Source organism: Diadema antillarum, unplaced genomic scaffold, assembly GCF_040938485.1.
Source record: "Diadema antillarum isolate AM-2024a unplaced genomic scaffold, OU_Dant_1.0 seq00000063_RagTag, whole genome shotgun sequence".
In the NCBI taxonomy this organism is placed as follows: Eukaryota; Metazoa; Echinodermata; class Echinoidea; order Diadematoida; family Diadematidae; genus Diadema; species Diadema antillarum.
The window spans coordinates 878,678-894,215 of NW_027271166.1; the positions used below are offsets into that span (position 1 = coordinate 878,678).

General features: G+C 39.9%; 1 protein-coding gene across 1 annotated transcript; it reads left to right on the top strand.

The window, feature by feature from the left end:
* Positions 1-6,973: 6,973 nt before the first annotated feature.
* Positions 6,974-15,045, top strand: LOC139725860 (sialin-like). The gene is made up of 9 exons (XM_071636938.1): positions 6,974-7,114; positions 7,870-8,106; positions 8,931-9,018; positions 10,041-10,136; positions 11,036-11,160; positions 11,982-12,137; positions 12,591-12,723; positions 13,916-14,157; positions 14,860-15,045. The coding sequence occupies exons 1-9, from the start codon at positions 6,974-6,976 to the stop codon at positions 15,043-15,045; spliced, it is 1,404 nt and encodes a 467-aa protein (XP_071493039.1).
* Positions 15,046-15,538: the final 493 nt, after the last annotated feature.

A 15,538-nucleotide genomic window follows, 5' to 3' on the forward strand; every position in this document is an offset into this window, starting at 1 on the left:
TAAAAAGATAAAATACGAGATTATGATAATAAACAAGCAACAACCAGTCGAAAATTTTATCTTAAACTGTAATTGTTATCAAAGATCGGAGACCATTCTGTATTAAATCCCGTTTCTTTCGACGTAAAAAGAGTCACCAATTCATGTTAAAGCTGAATAGGTTGTAAAATGTTGGGTTTTTTTTTAACCAGAGTATTAGGCGTGAACACATTTTTTGTTGTAATAATAATTCTAAGTGCTGAGACCAAACAATAGTATACCAAGCTTTTATGTCACTTAGTTGCTATAGGATCAGAATCATATTAAGTTGAATTCTGCATTCTTTTCAAAAGAAAATACAAGCCTATCCATGATTTGATTCAGCCATGTTTTGAAAGAAAAAAAACCTTGAGTACTTTTTGAAGACTCTCAATGGATGGAAATTACATTGAATGGTTTAACGCATGTCATAATGTGTCACACAAGTACGACGATATTATGAAACTAAAAATATTGTAAAAATATTGTAACATTGAAAGTGTGCCTATACTAGAATGGGATCTATTGATAGTCCAGAAGGCAAAACAAAATTAGCTGTACAACATACTTTATCTTAAATTGGAAACATCAAGAAAATACGGTCTTCTTATACCAAATGAAATTTGCGAAATCATTCCTTGTAATAATTTGTTCTCGATATAATTTAGCAACTTCCACACCACGAATGGTTGTAAAGTTCCTAGCTAGAGAGGGCGACATTCATTCACATAATATGCCCCTACACTTGAAATTGTCAGAGCTTTGATCTGTTTTATCTACAAAATTACTTACTCGTAACATATGTTTGTGTTTGAAATGTACCAGTCATGACATAATGCTCACAATGAAAGAGACTGCCCTCTGAATCGGCCATCTAATCTTTATTGCGGCTTCTTAAAAAATACCAACACATAGAATAAAAGAAAACAAAAACAAAGTTGCCATTAAAATGTGTGGAAAAGGGAGAAGAGCTCACGAGTATGAATCTAAATACCAGAACTAAGCATGTTGGTTTTCCGTCTTAACTAAGAATGTCAGTTCAACTCCATGCAACTTCCACTTCACTTTTGAAATATTAACCTCATAATCATAATAGATCTCAAATCCCATGCATAACAATAGCTAATGGTGTGCTTAGGCCTACAATGTAAGAATTATAGATACATTTCTATTAATTCCTCGTCTTATGCAAATAAACCAACATTTTGACGGGGGGGGGGGGATGGACACGATAGACTAAAACAGGAGGTAGATCGGTGAAATAAGATTTTAAGTTTATAAGCCAATTAGACTTTTCCGATCGAACTTAGGTATTATTGAAAAATGGATTATATCATAGCCTGGTCAGTAATATGGTGTATCATTATAGGTTCACTAAAAGTCATCGAATAGATGATTAATTCTTTACTTCTCGTCTGCATGTATATTATGACAAAATATACGTGTCTAACCATTCATTGGTATGGTAAGAATTTGTCGGAAACATTTGCATGAAAAATTACGTGACCTATACTGGCTGTTATGGGTAAGTGCGGGTGGTAATGGTAATGGAAATGAATAGTAAGGCGCATAACCGTGTCTATTGTTCAGTTCAAGCGTTCCAGGAGAATGATTTCAGAGCGGGAATACGAATAATGAGGGTCTGGAGGCCTTAAAAGGTTCATAACAAATATTTAAAAAAAAGTGTTAAAGAATTATATGCTGCATATTTTACGAAGTATCTAGTGATTTTGCTATGTACAGACTAAAAGTCAACATACATTAAATTCTAGCTATCCTTCAATATGAAAATACTATACGTATAGGCCTATAGGCACAAAACAAACAAACAAACAAACAAACACTCCAATAGATATCAGGAAAACGGAAAGCTTCACAGGTTGCGTACCCGTAATGTATTGAAGTCATGTCTGGCCTTCCAGTACCTTTCATTTGTGCCTTCTCACTCTTTTTATCCCTCTTCCATACCTAATTAATTGGCTACCTGCTATACTGGCACCTACCGGTCCCCTGAAACTTCTCATGGTTCATGGTTATGTGTCTCTGTAACCCCCCCCCCCCCCTCCCCCTTCCTCCCTTGTTGGTGCATTTTGTTTTGTTGTGTGCCTGACGTTCATAGTACCTAGGTGTTGTTGCTTGCTTTCTGTGTTTGTTATTTGCCTCTGACGTGACGAAGGTTCTGCTAGAATAAAAAAACTCTGGAACTTTTTGACCCAGTTTCTACTTCACTGGCTTGCTGTGGACAGATGAGCAGTTTTCAGCATTTTTTTTTTTTTTTTTGTATCCGTTAACACTTTGAGACGCACAGTGATGACTGCCTGCTGGGGCTGATACGAGACAAATTCTGACATTGGTTTGAGGGAGTAAGCTGGTGTAAGATATCAAACTGCGATCCCTTTAAACAGCGAGAGAAAAAGAAATAAAGGAAATGCGAATGAAATGTAAACATTTTATTTTGATTTGATTTGATTCATTTCCGCATTCAATCAAATATAAACTGAATGTACATATAGAAATATACAAAGACAAAGAATCACAAGTGCAGTAATTTAAAACGATGATAAAGCATTACACAAATAGATACACATAAGCAATAGTATTGATCAGTATACATAAACAGAAACGTGCATAAAGATGTATACTGAGTAGTATATTTCAGTAAATAACAGAGATAATCGAATCCAGGAGACCACCATTATGAGGGATTCAGCTTGAAATGGATGGGGGCTGTAAATATAACGAGTGGGTAAGGGAGAATTTTACGAGAGCGATTTTTTCCCCCTGTAGTTTATGATGACATACCCGGACGTTTTGTTATAAGAGTTTCAGTATTCCTGTTTTTGTTTGTCTGTTTGTTTGTTTGTTTTTGGTTGTTTTTATTTTGCACTAAATCAATAGACGTACGTAGCTCACGACATCACGTGGTTTTGATGACAGTCTCTACTGGAAAACGCGTGCAAGTCCCCCCGTAGAGTTTGCGTGGTAAGATGGCGGCTTGGAGGCTTCGCTAGTTTGTCAAGAAATTAAACGAGAATGAGCCATTGAGATATCCAGGTCGATATATCTCCCGTAAAGATCAGTGATTCAGACCTGCATGTATGCAGCAGGGGTCATTGATGGGTTGTTTGACTCACAGCCTGCGGTGTGCCTGAATGAATTTTCTAGTGGCGGGTTGTTATGACCATTGTGATTGCTCATTATGAAATTCTTTCCACTTGTCCGTGATCGCGCTCGTGACGGATTTTTTTTTTTATAATCTTGTTGTTGGTGGTGGTGGTGCTTTTTAAAACATGTCTTTTCATCATCGTTTTACACACAGCTTTTGCCCCAAATAGCTCTGCACGGGATTCGGGGGAATAGCGATTGGTATATAATCGAAGCAAAGGAATAGAAAAAAAAAGAATCATTTCGTGGAATTATGCTAATGGACCACTCCCGACCTTTGGCTCCCTTTCCTTTCATAGGGAACGCGGTCACACAGTGTGGTTTATGTGAAAATAAGGGTTATTTATCCACAGCGTGATAGACAGTTAAAGTGTGTGTTTATCCCTGTTTTATAAGGACTGTTTTAAGTGAGTTACATTTTTATCAAAAGATCCAATTAGTAGTGAAAAAATACGATCCTTTGACTTCGATCTCGTCCTCGACATCTGCCAGTTCCGTCGAAATATCATTCGACGTCGGAAGCGATGGATCTCAGTAAGTCGTCGAAGGAGTCTCTCCCCGAAGCGACTGGTCGAGAGACTGAACAGCTCATTGGTAAAAAGAAAAGTGAGTTATCATAATATGGCCGATCGCAGTGTATCCTTTCTTTGCATTCCTTTTGGCCCAATCCTTTCGATGTGTGAATGTCCCCATCTATCTTCGAATGCAAGAGAACATTTTCTCATGCAATCTTTCTCATGCGATTTTATGCAAACTCATGTAATCTTTTTCATATCAGAGACCAAAATAACGCTCACTCCCCTTTTCGTGTAGTAATAATATAATTGCGTCATGTACATTATTGTGGGTTGATTAAAGGACCAATGCAATGGAAATGCATGTTGACTTGTGATTTTATAGTATCTTCAACATCACTTATGACCAAATGAATATCTAAATACTCCTCATGATTATATTCAGTGTTGAATTTTGTAGTATTTCTCTTCAGATTACTTGGAAATGGCACCAAACCTTCACCAAACAAAGATTCCGTGACATCTTTTGATAACCTTATCATTTAACATGGAAACAAGCTAGTTATGATCTGTCTACAGAAAGGTGCATTTACGTGTACTTTGTCTTTTGTTTATCACATTAGTGCCTTAACAATGGGCCGAATGCATAAAACTAGCAATTGCTTGTAAGCAATTGCTTCAAGCACAAGCATAAGCTCGTCTAGTTAAAGGTCTAGCTCAAGCAATTGCTTAAATCCATATGCATAACCTTTCGCTTGTTCTGCACAAACAATTGCTAGCGTTTTCAACAAAAGGGACGTCCCGCCCGTGCGAACACAAAAACAAAGGCGGGTGTGACAGCATGTATTTGAAAGGACGTGTGTGTGCGAAAACATTTCCTGACTTGGCAAAAGAGCTATGAAATGACACTCGTGATAAATGCATACACTCAGATACATCCACACACACACACACACACACACACACACACACACACACACACACATCTTTACGCACACACACACACATACACACACAGGCCCACTGGATGATTCCCATCACTGCCTATAGTAGCCCGGATCTGCCAGGTCGCACGCGGAGAGATGACCCCTTGCTCTCCACAGATGTCAGACATCCTGCCTCATTCTCATCACATTTTGCGTGCTAACCACTGGACATTCTCGTTGTTAAAACGAAAAGAAAAGAAGTTTCTTACACAACTTAAGACGAATTTCTTGTAGGTTTATACCACTCCTGCACAAGTTTGGTCTTTCGTCTATGAATGTGAAAATGATACTTAAAAGCGAACATCCCAGTCAAGCAAAAGAAGTTGCTCAACGTGCTGCTATCCTTGAAGAGCTGCTTTGCCTGGCAGCTGCTACAGCTATCGTGCAGCTTAAGAGAAAGAAAGAAGATGAAGAAAAACAAGAAAGGAAGAAGAAAAAAAAGGCTGTTTGAGTCAGAGAGTGGTTGTTGCAGAGGACTATACTTTGGTCAATATGAAAAGCTTTCAGCAATTACATGATGGAGATGTCAAGAGCTTCAAGAACTTTCTTAGAGTGGAACCTGGCCTGCTTCAGGAGCTTGAGAGGTTAACCCCCGCATCCAGAAGAAGGACACAAACCTGAGACGAGCTCTGGAGCCTGGTCTGAAGGTGGCCATTGCATTGAGATACTTAACCAGTGGTGATAGTTATAAAAGTCCCTGTCCTACGGATTTCGTGCTGCACACAACACCATTTCGACCAATGTGCCAGAGTTTCTGCCAGGCCATCTACGAGGAATTTCATGAAGAGTACATCAAGCTTCCTTGTCTTCGAATTTCTCCTTGACAAACTGCTTCACCACCTCTCTTTTGGCAGTTGTGTCCTTCAACTCTTCTAGATATATAGGAGTTGTAGAACACGTGGTATTCCTCCAAAAAAAAGGGGGGGCAGCCAACAGTTCGTTGTCCTCTGATGTCCAAGTATAGGCAACACAGGATTTCTTCTTCTTCTTTTTCGTCTGTTTTCCTTCCCCATCATCAGAGGGTGCTGAGACAGAAGACTCCTCATCCTCTTCAACCTCAGTGGGTTCATCAGCAGCACTAGGGGGGTCTGTAGCAACCTCCTGGACTGGATTGAGTTCTTCAACCGGGTCCAGGGCATGTACTTCCCCCGTCCCCGAAGGGCCTTAGCTTTCCTTTTTACACCTTGCTTCTTCGGCATGACGAACTAAAGCTATTGACCGATTCTGTGACGCGCTATGTGTATTTTTGGCATGGGCAGCGCCATTACGCGGTGTCTCAGCCGACCCCCCCCCCCCCTTCCCACTCCCCACCCCTCTCCCTACATTAGCACGCGCGCAGAATGAAAAATGGCTTTAGCCAATGGGCGTCTCGTACTGAGTGCGCGAATGCTTGCTTGGTGCGCGAACCTTTGTTACAAGTGCGTGATAAACATGTTGCCCGGGGGGTGGGAGAGAGCAGGGGGGGGGGGGGTCGGCTGAGACACCTCATGGCTGCGCCCAGTGCCATAAAATGTCTGCTGCCCTCAACGAACCCGAATCGGTCAATATGACAAATTTCTCTCAATGGGTCAACTTTATATAGGAACCATTTGGTCACTTGTTCGCTAGCAATGGCGAATCAAAAAAAAAAATGTTAGCGATACCGTGTTACGACCGTTTGCGAATTCTTACGAGTGTTTTGCGAATGTTTGCAACTGTTAGTGAAAATGCAAATTCGCAAAGAAATGTTAAACATGTTCAAAATTTCTTTGCGACAAGAACAATAAAAACAGTTCGCGAACTTTCTTGCAACTGTTAACGAACCTTTTGCAACCCTTTACAAACCCTGGCGAAATCCCAAATTCGCTGCGTTCGCAAACGTTCGCCGCTCAGTGAGATACCCACTAGCAATTGCTTGCGGGCAGCAAGCAATATTGTTTGTGCTTGCTAGCAAAAGTTTTTGCTCACAAGCAGTTGCTTGTTTTTATGCATGCGGATTCAAGCAAAAGGCTAGCACAAGCAATTGCTAGCTTTTATGCATCCGGCCCAATGACTAGTAGATGGTGTCATCGGCAAAATCTTTGATTGTGTGTGTGTGTGTGTGTGTGTGTGTGTGTGTGTGTTGTTCTTGTTGTTGTTGTTGTTGTTATGATTGCATTGATGTTGTTGTTGTTATGATTACATTGATGTTGTTGTTGTTGTTGTTATGATTGCATTGATGGGACCATGTTTCTTGCATTTCCAGGAATAATCCACACTCGCCATCAGCTGGGCATCCTCGTGTTCCTCGGAATGGCAGTGATTTGCACCATGAGACAGAACGTCAGTGTTGCCATGTTAGCCATGGTGAATGACACCTACGTCACACAACGGGTTTCCTGGAATAGCAGTATGGAGACATTGGAGACATGTCAACAGAATATTGTTCCAAACACAACGTCAGTCACAGAAGTAAGAGTGATAGTATCCGTAAATTCTTAGCCGCATTTATGAGTCAAACAAACCCAAATGTGGTTCTGAGGATGACATTACTTGGCAAGCGAAGTATTTATATTTTCAAGTGATTGATTAATTTCATCAGTTAAACTCAGTCCTGTCTGGTCCTTAAAGGGACATTCTAGACGATGTTCATATTTCACATCATGGAACACGTAAATCAACGGCTCCATGTGTAGATTTGTGGAATTTATAGTGGTCCTTGATCAGAGATCTCCATACTCTGAAAAACCCAAAACAAAATGTATCATAGCAATGTAATTCCATTACAATACCACATGCTTAGCAAGCTCACCGTGTAGAATGTATGCATTCTTTCTTCTTTTGTTCTGCTTCCTTGAGCCCTAACCCATGCATTCTTATGGTGAGGCTGCCATGTCATCATCCTTGTTCACTGCAATTGTTATACATTTAGAGAACATTCTTATTCCTCATCCCATTCACTAGAAATTCTGAAACTCTGTACCCAGTATAGTGTTCATATAAGTTTGAAATTCATCCGGAGGTCCAATTTTAACTTGGTTCTGCACCAGGACGTAATTGCTTTGCTGATACTTCTCAGTATAGCATTATGATCGTGTGGCCCATGAACCTGTGCACCTTGAATTTATGCAGATGTAAAAACGGGAACGCAACGAAAAAGAAAAGTGAAATAATGAACTTTTACCTTGTATGTGACACCCATGTGCTGTATCTATGACAACTTATAGGGAGACGGCAAGTTTCTCTGGGACTCCCACACGCAGGAGCTGATATTCGCAGCCTTCTACTATGGATACATCTTTGCCCAGATCCCTGGCGGCTGGCTCGCCGACAAGTACGGCATGAAGTGGGTCTTGGGCTTCGGTTTTCTTCTATCCAGTGCCTGCACTCTGCTAGGTCCAGTGGCAGCCATGGCAGACTTCCGGTGGTATTTCGTGACCCGCTTCTTCAGCGGCTTGGGCGAGGTTGGTCATCATTGGTCGATCGTTGTTGTTGTTGTTGTTTGACTTCATCATCAGAAAGAGCAAAATAAAACCTAACAAGTTATACCTCACAGGGCCGGCGGAACCGGGGGTGGGGAGGGGGGGGGGGGGCGGGCATTGGGCTCGCCCATCCTCCCACTTTTTTTGCACCCTTACATAGAAATACATAGGGCGTCACTACGTCACCACTTTGCCCCCCCCCCTTTTATTTTTTTTTTACCCTTGAAGTGGCAGTAAATAAGATTACAATGAAACCTTTGAGCGCGGTAAGGCCGTTGTTTTTGCGCTGATGACCTTTTTTTGTTTTGTTTTGTTTGTTTTGTTTGTTTGTTTGTTTGTTTTTTTTTGTTTTTTTTTTGGGGGGGGGGGGGGGGGGGGGGGGCTCGTCATCTTATAGCCGGAAGTGGAATGAGAAAGATGCGCCGCCGCGAAACATCATTCTGAAAACGTGGCATCGGCCATGCCTCGACATGTGGCATAACAAGAATATTCTTGAAGTCATGATTACAAATATTCTTTTTTTACTGTTAATTTCTATGCGTTTTGGGTAGGTTTAATCGCTAGAATCGCGAGAAAGGATTAAATTCTTTTTTTTTCCCGATTGACACTTCATATAATATGTATCATACAATAAATGAAGAGCTTGCTTGCAAAAGGCGCTAAATCGATCATTTTCAATGGATTTAGCGCCTTTTGGAAGCGAGCTCTTCAAAAATAGTTTCTACATTTTATGTCTGTCTATCTTCGTTCCTCTTCCACCACCCCCTCCCCTCCGTTTCTTACTAATCTCGCTCTCTTTTCTGTAGGGTGTGTCCTTCCCATCAATGCAGGCACTGTGGTCAAAATGGGCGCATCCAAGTGAAAGGAGTAGCTTGAGTGTAACTGGATTCGCAGGTATACCACACTCGTCATGCCCTTTTCTGTTTGTTGTGTCAGTTTCTTTGTTCTGTGGATACCCGGATGCCGCTTCGTGTTATGTGCCTCTTTTGTCATATAAAGCATGCAAGTCGTTAGCAATTGCTGTTCCGTTATAAGATCTAAAATATTATTTAGGAGCGAACTTTTCGACCTTGCAAACTGTAATGTAAAATATACATGGCAAGGTCGTTCACTGTCTGTTATGTTTTGTACAAAATCAAGCACTTTTACCGCCCTGTCCTGGAATGAGACAAAGAAAAACCTTATTGATATGTACCCTTTCCATAAAATTAATTATGCATCCCCGATATACAAACCTTATTTCATTTCATTTCATTTCATTCCTTTATTTATGCACGGCACATATATATGTATATATAATGTATGTGTTTGTGTGAGCGTATATATATATATATATATATATATATATATATGAGAGAGAGATAGTTCCCTGGGTCCCGAACGAATATGACACATCAGATTATTCATATAATAATCATTCTGTTGGTAGGTCCTGACGAAGGCCCAATGCCGGGCCGAAAGCTTGACAAATAAAAGGGAGACTAAGATCGAGAGCAACGTCCCGCCTCAGTCCAATTTCTTTCAATATATATATATATATATATATATATATATATATGAATTAGAATATACATTACACAGAGAGAAAGAGAGAGAGAGAGAGAGAAAGGAGAGATACCATAAAAGCAGTAGAAAAGAAAAGAGAAAGTGTTCTTTGCGACTGAGCATATTCAGTATATTTGGCACAGTGAAGGTGCAATGAATGTGTTCTGTAGATTATTCAAAACAAGACTGATAAAACTTTGTGTCTGGCCGTTGACTGCACAATGAGTCTTTTGTCTAATCACTTTGGCATAGAATTTAAGATCTAGTTTTCAATTTCAGTAATACAGAGACACTGCACCTCCCAGCTTCTTCTTTTTTCCTGGACTTTTCGCTATTTCGATTTTCATCTAATTTCTGTTTCTTTGTTTTAGGTTTCAACTTTGGCAAAATCATCGGTAATGCACTTTCAGGTTTTCTGATCAACCTAGATGTAGCTGGCGGATGGCCTTTTACTTTCTACATTTACGGTCAGTATTGATCTGCAATGATTTGAGTCATTCTGGATAATATCACTTTCCGACGGATTTTTTTTTCTCATCGGTCACTAACTTGTCGGAAGCAAAGTTTGTTGTTTCCGGCCACCAACCAAAGTGTATGGGATCGCAGTCTGTTGAATCCGACTTGTGTTGGTCGACTATGAGGTCAGTGTCGGACATGTCGGGTGTGATCCAATGACTCGAAAGGCAAGATACTCCGAGAAATCTTGATATCTCTTGTGTTATTTTCCCTACTGGAAAGAACACAGTGTCCCACAGTGTGTTCACAGTGTGTTCACACAGTCGACTATGTGAAACCGCTCGAATTTAACAGTGTGAAAGGTGATTTCACACTGTGGTGTAGTTTTCACAGAGTATTCACATAGTAATGCTTTGTTTCACACTGTAAATTAATGACTCACATTGTGTTCACACTGTTAAAACGCTCGAAATTGACAGTGTGAAGAGATTTCACACTGTGTTTCTCACACTGTGTTCTTTCCAGCAGGGTTGCCTGTCCTCAACTCAAACAAGTTGCATAATTTACTATAGGCTACCTGATGAATAAGTGAAAAATCTGATTAAAAGAGTGGGAAAATGAGCAAAAAAAATGGGATTCTATCTAGATTTGAACCCGAGACCTCCGGATTTCTAGCCCAGTGCTCTACCCACTGAGCTAGAGAAGGCTCTATTACAGTATTCGTCCCAGAAACCCTCAATTCTCACTATAAGAGAGACTTTCTCCCGTCTCAGTTACTATTTGTGGTCATGATTTCAGTCTTATTTTGTTTGTCTTTCGGAGACTCGTTTTATACTTCCGATCTACCTAAGATGTTTGCAAGCATTGCAGTAATGATTGGGACTACACAAGTTTCTGTCCTTCTCCGCAGGGTCGTGCGGGGTGTTATGGGTCATCGTTTGGTCTTTCCTTGGGTACAGCTCGCCCGCGGATCACCCGTGGATATCAGTGGAAGAGAGAAAATACTTGGAAGAAGGGCTCCGTTTTTCAGGCTCGGTAAAATTGATAAATGACGTGGTTAGGGTTAGGGTCGGGGTCGGGATAATCCTACCTGTTGTCATGGTAGACAAGTATAGATTCTATCGTGTAAAAGTTTTCAATAATGTCTCTCATTCGACAACAGGGATAGAGTGTCGTGAAAACTGTAGCATAAGCATAATATTTGTCAGGCAATATGTTCTGACAACTTGAAACGTTTGTGTACCCGGGGATTGTTGTCATTCCTTTAAACATCATTTTCAACTCAGTCGATTAAGTTCGAGTACTTGGATGAGCGGCTTATGCATTTACGTCCTGTGCAATTTCAAAGTCTGAGCATACTAGCAGGACACGAATATTTCTTGAGAAGTGTCTGAGGCATGTTGCTGTAGAATTTCATTTTGACATATTGTGTATAAATGCCTATAATAATCTGAATTTCAAAAGCCTTTTTTTCCACTCAGTATTGCACTCGTTTAACTGTCTTTTGTTCTTAAGCGAGGCAAGTATACTTTTTATATTATCTAAAAGTTTATAGTCTGCGAAACAGGAATGCAAAATTAGCACAAATTATTAATTTCAACGAATCTTTTCAAGGATACCTTGATGAAGGCCAAAAACAGAGGACAAAAAAAGTAGAAATGTAAGCAAATTATGTGTCAACTCACTATTATTACATGTCATTGTGTCCCAGCTTTCAATTGTAAAGTTGAAAATTTATCATCCGCCAGATTTAAGGTCGACCTGTTGTTTAGTTTCATATGGAATACAGCATTTATACTCGAGGTAAGACATTTAAACAAGCCTTGACTTTCCTCTCTGCTTTCTACTTGGTATAGAAAAGTAAAGTGTCAGTACCATGGGGTGCAATGCTAACCTCACCTGCCATATGGGTACTGGTCTTCACGCAGTTTGCCTACCATACCGGAATGATCACGCTCCTCGCCAATCTCCCGCTCTATTTCAGCGATGGTATCAGGGTACCTATCGAACAGGTGATGACGTACACATGAAGGAGTGATCCTTTTGACCTGACAGTGAATAAGATGATAAAAAAGATGGTGATCTTTATGTTGAAAGTAATGTTGACAGTGATACGGATGACTATAATGAATGTCATAATATGATAATCAGTGTGGTACCGTCATCATCCTCATTTTTGTACATCAGTGCTTCACTTTTATAATTTCATCTTAGTTTAGTCAGAAAACACATAGTCGCGGCCTACTCATTTATTTTTTTTTGCCAAAAACAATAATTATACAAAATGTGAAAGTGAATTAAGAATTTTTGGGATGTTGTATCCGATAGTGACAAGATTTCTTTCTGATGTTATCCTTCTTTCTGATTATACTCTTTTTAAAGTGGACTTGCACATAAATCAGCATCGCACATCTAGTACTTGATCTTGATCACTTGATCTTTCGTTTTCGGTTCACTCTGCACAGACGGGTGTGTACTCGGCGCTTCCATTTATTTTCCAATTCGTCGCCATGGTAACAGGGAGCTACCTGACGGACCGACTTCTGGCGCGTGAAGTCATTGGCAAGACGGCTATTCGAAAACTGATGTCAGCAATAGGTAGACCACAGCTGATCGTATCTTTTCATAAATAGTGATAATACGTCAAAATGTAAGGTTTAGATGTAATGAGAATTTGTCAATAACATTTAACAGCGTTTAATTGAAATTATAGTACTGATATGCTTTTAGTCTCCACGCTTATGCTTTAGTTCCAGAAAACTTACTTTGTGTCGGCGTAGGCGCATAGTGTTATAGCGTAGACATCCGCAGTCAAAATATATGACTATAAAATTAAATTGTTTGGGACAAAAACTCAAAGATAATGATATGAGTGCTCAGTAGCAGATTTCACAAAAATTGCCCCTGGAGGCGACATTTTGGTGCCAGTTTATGGAATTCTATTCACTTGAGAAAACTAAATTCATCTTGAATTTGATATGGTTTGATAGTGGCTATTTGTGTAGTACACAGGTCCACCTTTCGATGCTCATGCTGCTTAAAAAAAAAAAACAACAACACACACACACACACACACACACTCAAACACACACACAAAAAATGTAAAATTATACATATCCAAAACATGACAAGACAGGAAAAATAATCTAACTAACAAGCAAACACGTACCTAATAATGGACACATTTCTGAACATTATAGATAATTGTACACCATGTCAGTTAAAAGCAGGAGGATTTGGAAAAACAAATAGACAGCAACAAAAACAGCCAAATAAATAAATTAATGAATAAGATGAATGAATGAATAAATCGATTAACAAAAACGTCTATTTACAAATCTAATAAGATATATCTTAACAAAAACAAATAGAAAAACTGACCAGAAAAAATATCATTTATTAGTGGAAAATTGAGCAAAGAAAATGGGATTCCATCGGGATTCGAACCCGAGACCTCCGGATGATAGCCCGGTGCTCTACCGACTATTGATAATTTAGGGTTTCTGGGACGAACACTGAACTAGGGCTTTCTATAGCTCAGTCGGTAGAGCACCGGGCTAGCAATCCGGAGGTCTCGGGTTCGAATGCCGATGGAATCCCATTTTCTTTGCTCAATTTTCCACAAAGATATATCTTACACAAATACTATAATGAGTGTTACCCTTATGTTGCAGTAACGTAAAGACGGGTGAATAGTTTGTTTCACCTTGCAGCCAAGTATCATCATACACTCTATCTGGGTTTTGTTTTGTTTTTACGTATCTTTGCCTGTCATTCTCTCTTTTTAAAGGGTTTTTCTCCGGAGCATTCTTTCTCATACTGACTGGTTTTGCCCGGTGTAACATCGCAATGTCAGTGGCGTTCGTCACGCTGGCAATGGGCGGAATCGGTGCTTCCTTTTCTGGTCACTACGTGTCGCTTCTTGACGCAGCGGGAATCTACGCGGGTTCGGCTATGGGCATGATGAACACCGCCGGAACACTCGGCGGGATTGTCGGGCCTTACATCGTAGGACTGTTCACTGAAGTGCAGGTAAACGTATCACATATCACATATCTAAGGGGAATTCCAGTGCAGTTTAGAATTAGTCTGAAAAGAAGGAGTAAAATTCTTATAGCGCAACAACGAACATTAATTTGATAAAAATCGGATGAAAAACAAGCAGAAAGGTATAACAGTTGGAAGTTTCACTGATTTTTCAGGAAAGAGTTCTCGTATAGAATATGCAAAGTGAAGTAATGATGTCATCCTCTCTCAACTTGACAAATAGTTTGAAATTTCCAGTGTTTCATTCAAACCCAATAAAAGGGCCTACATCCAAGTAGCAAATCCTGGTATACTTACCCAATCTTTCTTCTGAAGTTTTTCGACCAGGAATACCAGCATGTTTCACATGTTAATAACAGAAACATTCGTCATTTTGTGTGTGTGTGTGTGTGTGTGTGTGTGTGTGTGCACGATAAATGGAAATTGTGAAGTGATGACATCAGACGCTCACTCATGTACATATTCATATCAACTCATATCGTTGTAACCGGAATTTCGTTGTAGCCATGTTCGTTATAATGAGAGTGTGCTGTAGTAATCAATCTGAGGTAATTTTGGAGGGAGTGGGCGGGGGAAGGGAATAACCTTGATTTCATAGTATCTCCGACGTCGCTCATTTGTGGTTTCTAATCACTTTTACGTCCTTCTCAATTTTTTTTATTTGATTTTTTTTTCTCTTTCACACAGTCTGACATCACTGGTTGGCAGAAAGTTATGTGGTTCTTGGCCGGAGTGTACGTCTTTGGCGGACTGATATTTGTCTTGTTTGGCACGACTCGTCTGCAGCATTGGGCAAGCCTGGATCAGGGCGGAGAAGAAGAGTACATACCTCTCGAAGACTCAAAGGCTGGCACTTCACTCAGTAACAAATGAAACATAAAGACCCAATTGTTCCATATTATAGAATGCGAACGGGGACATTTGGAAAACAATCTTTATAACTCGATGCGTTTTTTTTTTTTTTTTTGACAAGTGACAATTCGTTGTTCAGGTTTATATTTTGCACCACTCATTGGATCTATTGAATAGATTTGACCGTCTGATTTGAGCCTCTTCATTTTGCCATAACAAAAGTAGGAAAATAAATCGGAGAAACTTTCCTTAGAAAAAAAAACACTCAGACACACGTTACAAACGAGCAATACTAGTCGAAAAAAACGAAATGAAATTCTTTCGTGGTTTCGTGGTTTGAGAGCACAATGGCACAGAAAACCGCATCACACTCTCCAAAGCCTTGCTATACCAATGCGCCCTGTTTGCAAAAGTTCGACATGTATTACATACTGTAGTTGCAATTTATAATGACCTTTCAGAAGAACCTTGCGATGGTGACTTCCAAGTACAGATGATTTCTTAGGTAAGCAAT

Bases quoted from the DNA above. Each gene is read 5' to 3' on its own strand.
- LOC139725860 (XM_071636938.1), top strand. From the start codon at position 6,974: ATGAGACAGAACGTCAGTGTTGCCATGTTAGCCATGGTGAATGACACC. The intron at 8,107-8,930 runs GTTGGTCATCAT...TCTTTTCTGTAG, and splicing joins TCTTCAGCGGCTTGGGCGAG to GGTGTGTCCTTCCCATCAAT. The intron at 12,724-13,915 runs GTAGACCACAGC...CTCTTTTTAAAG, and splicing joins AAAACTGATGTCAGCAATAG to GGTTTTTCTCCGGAGCATTC.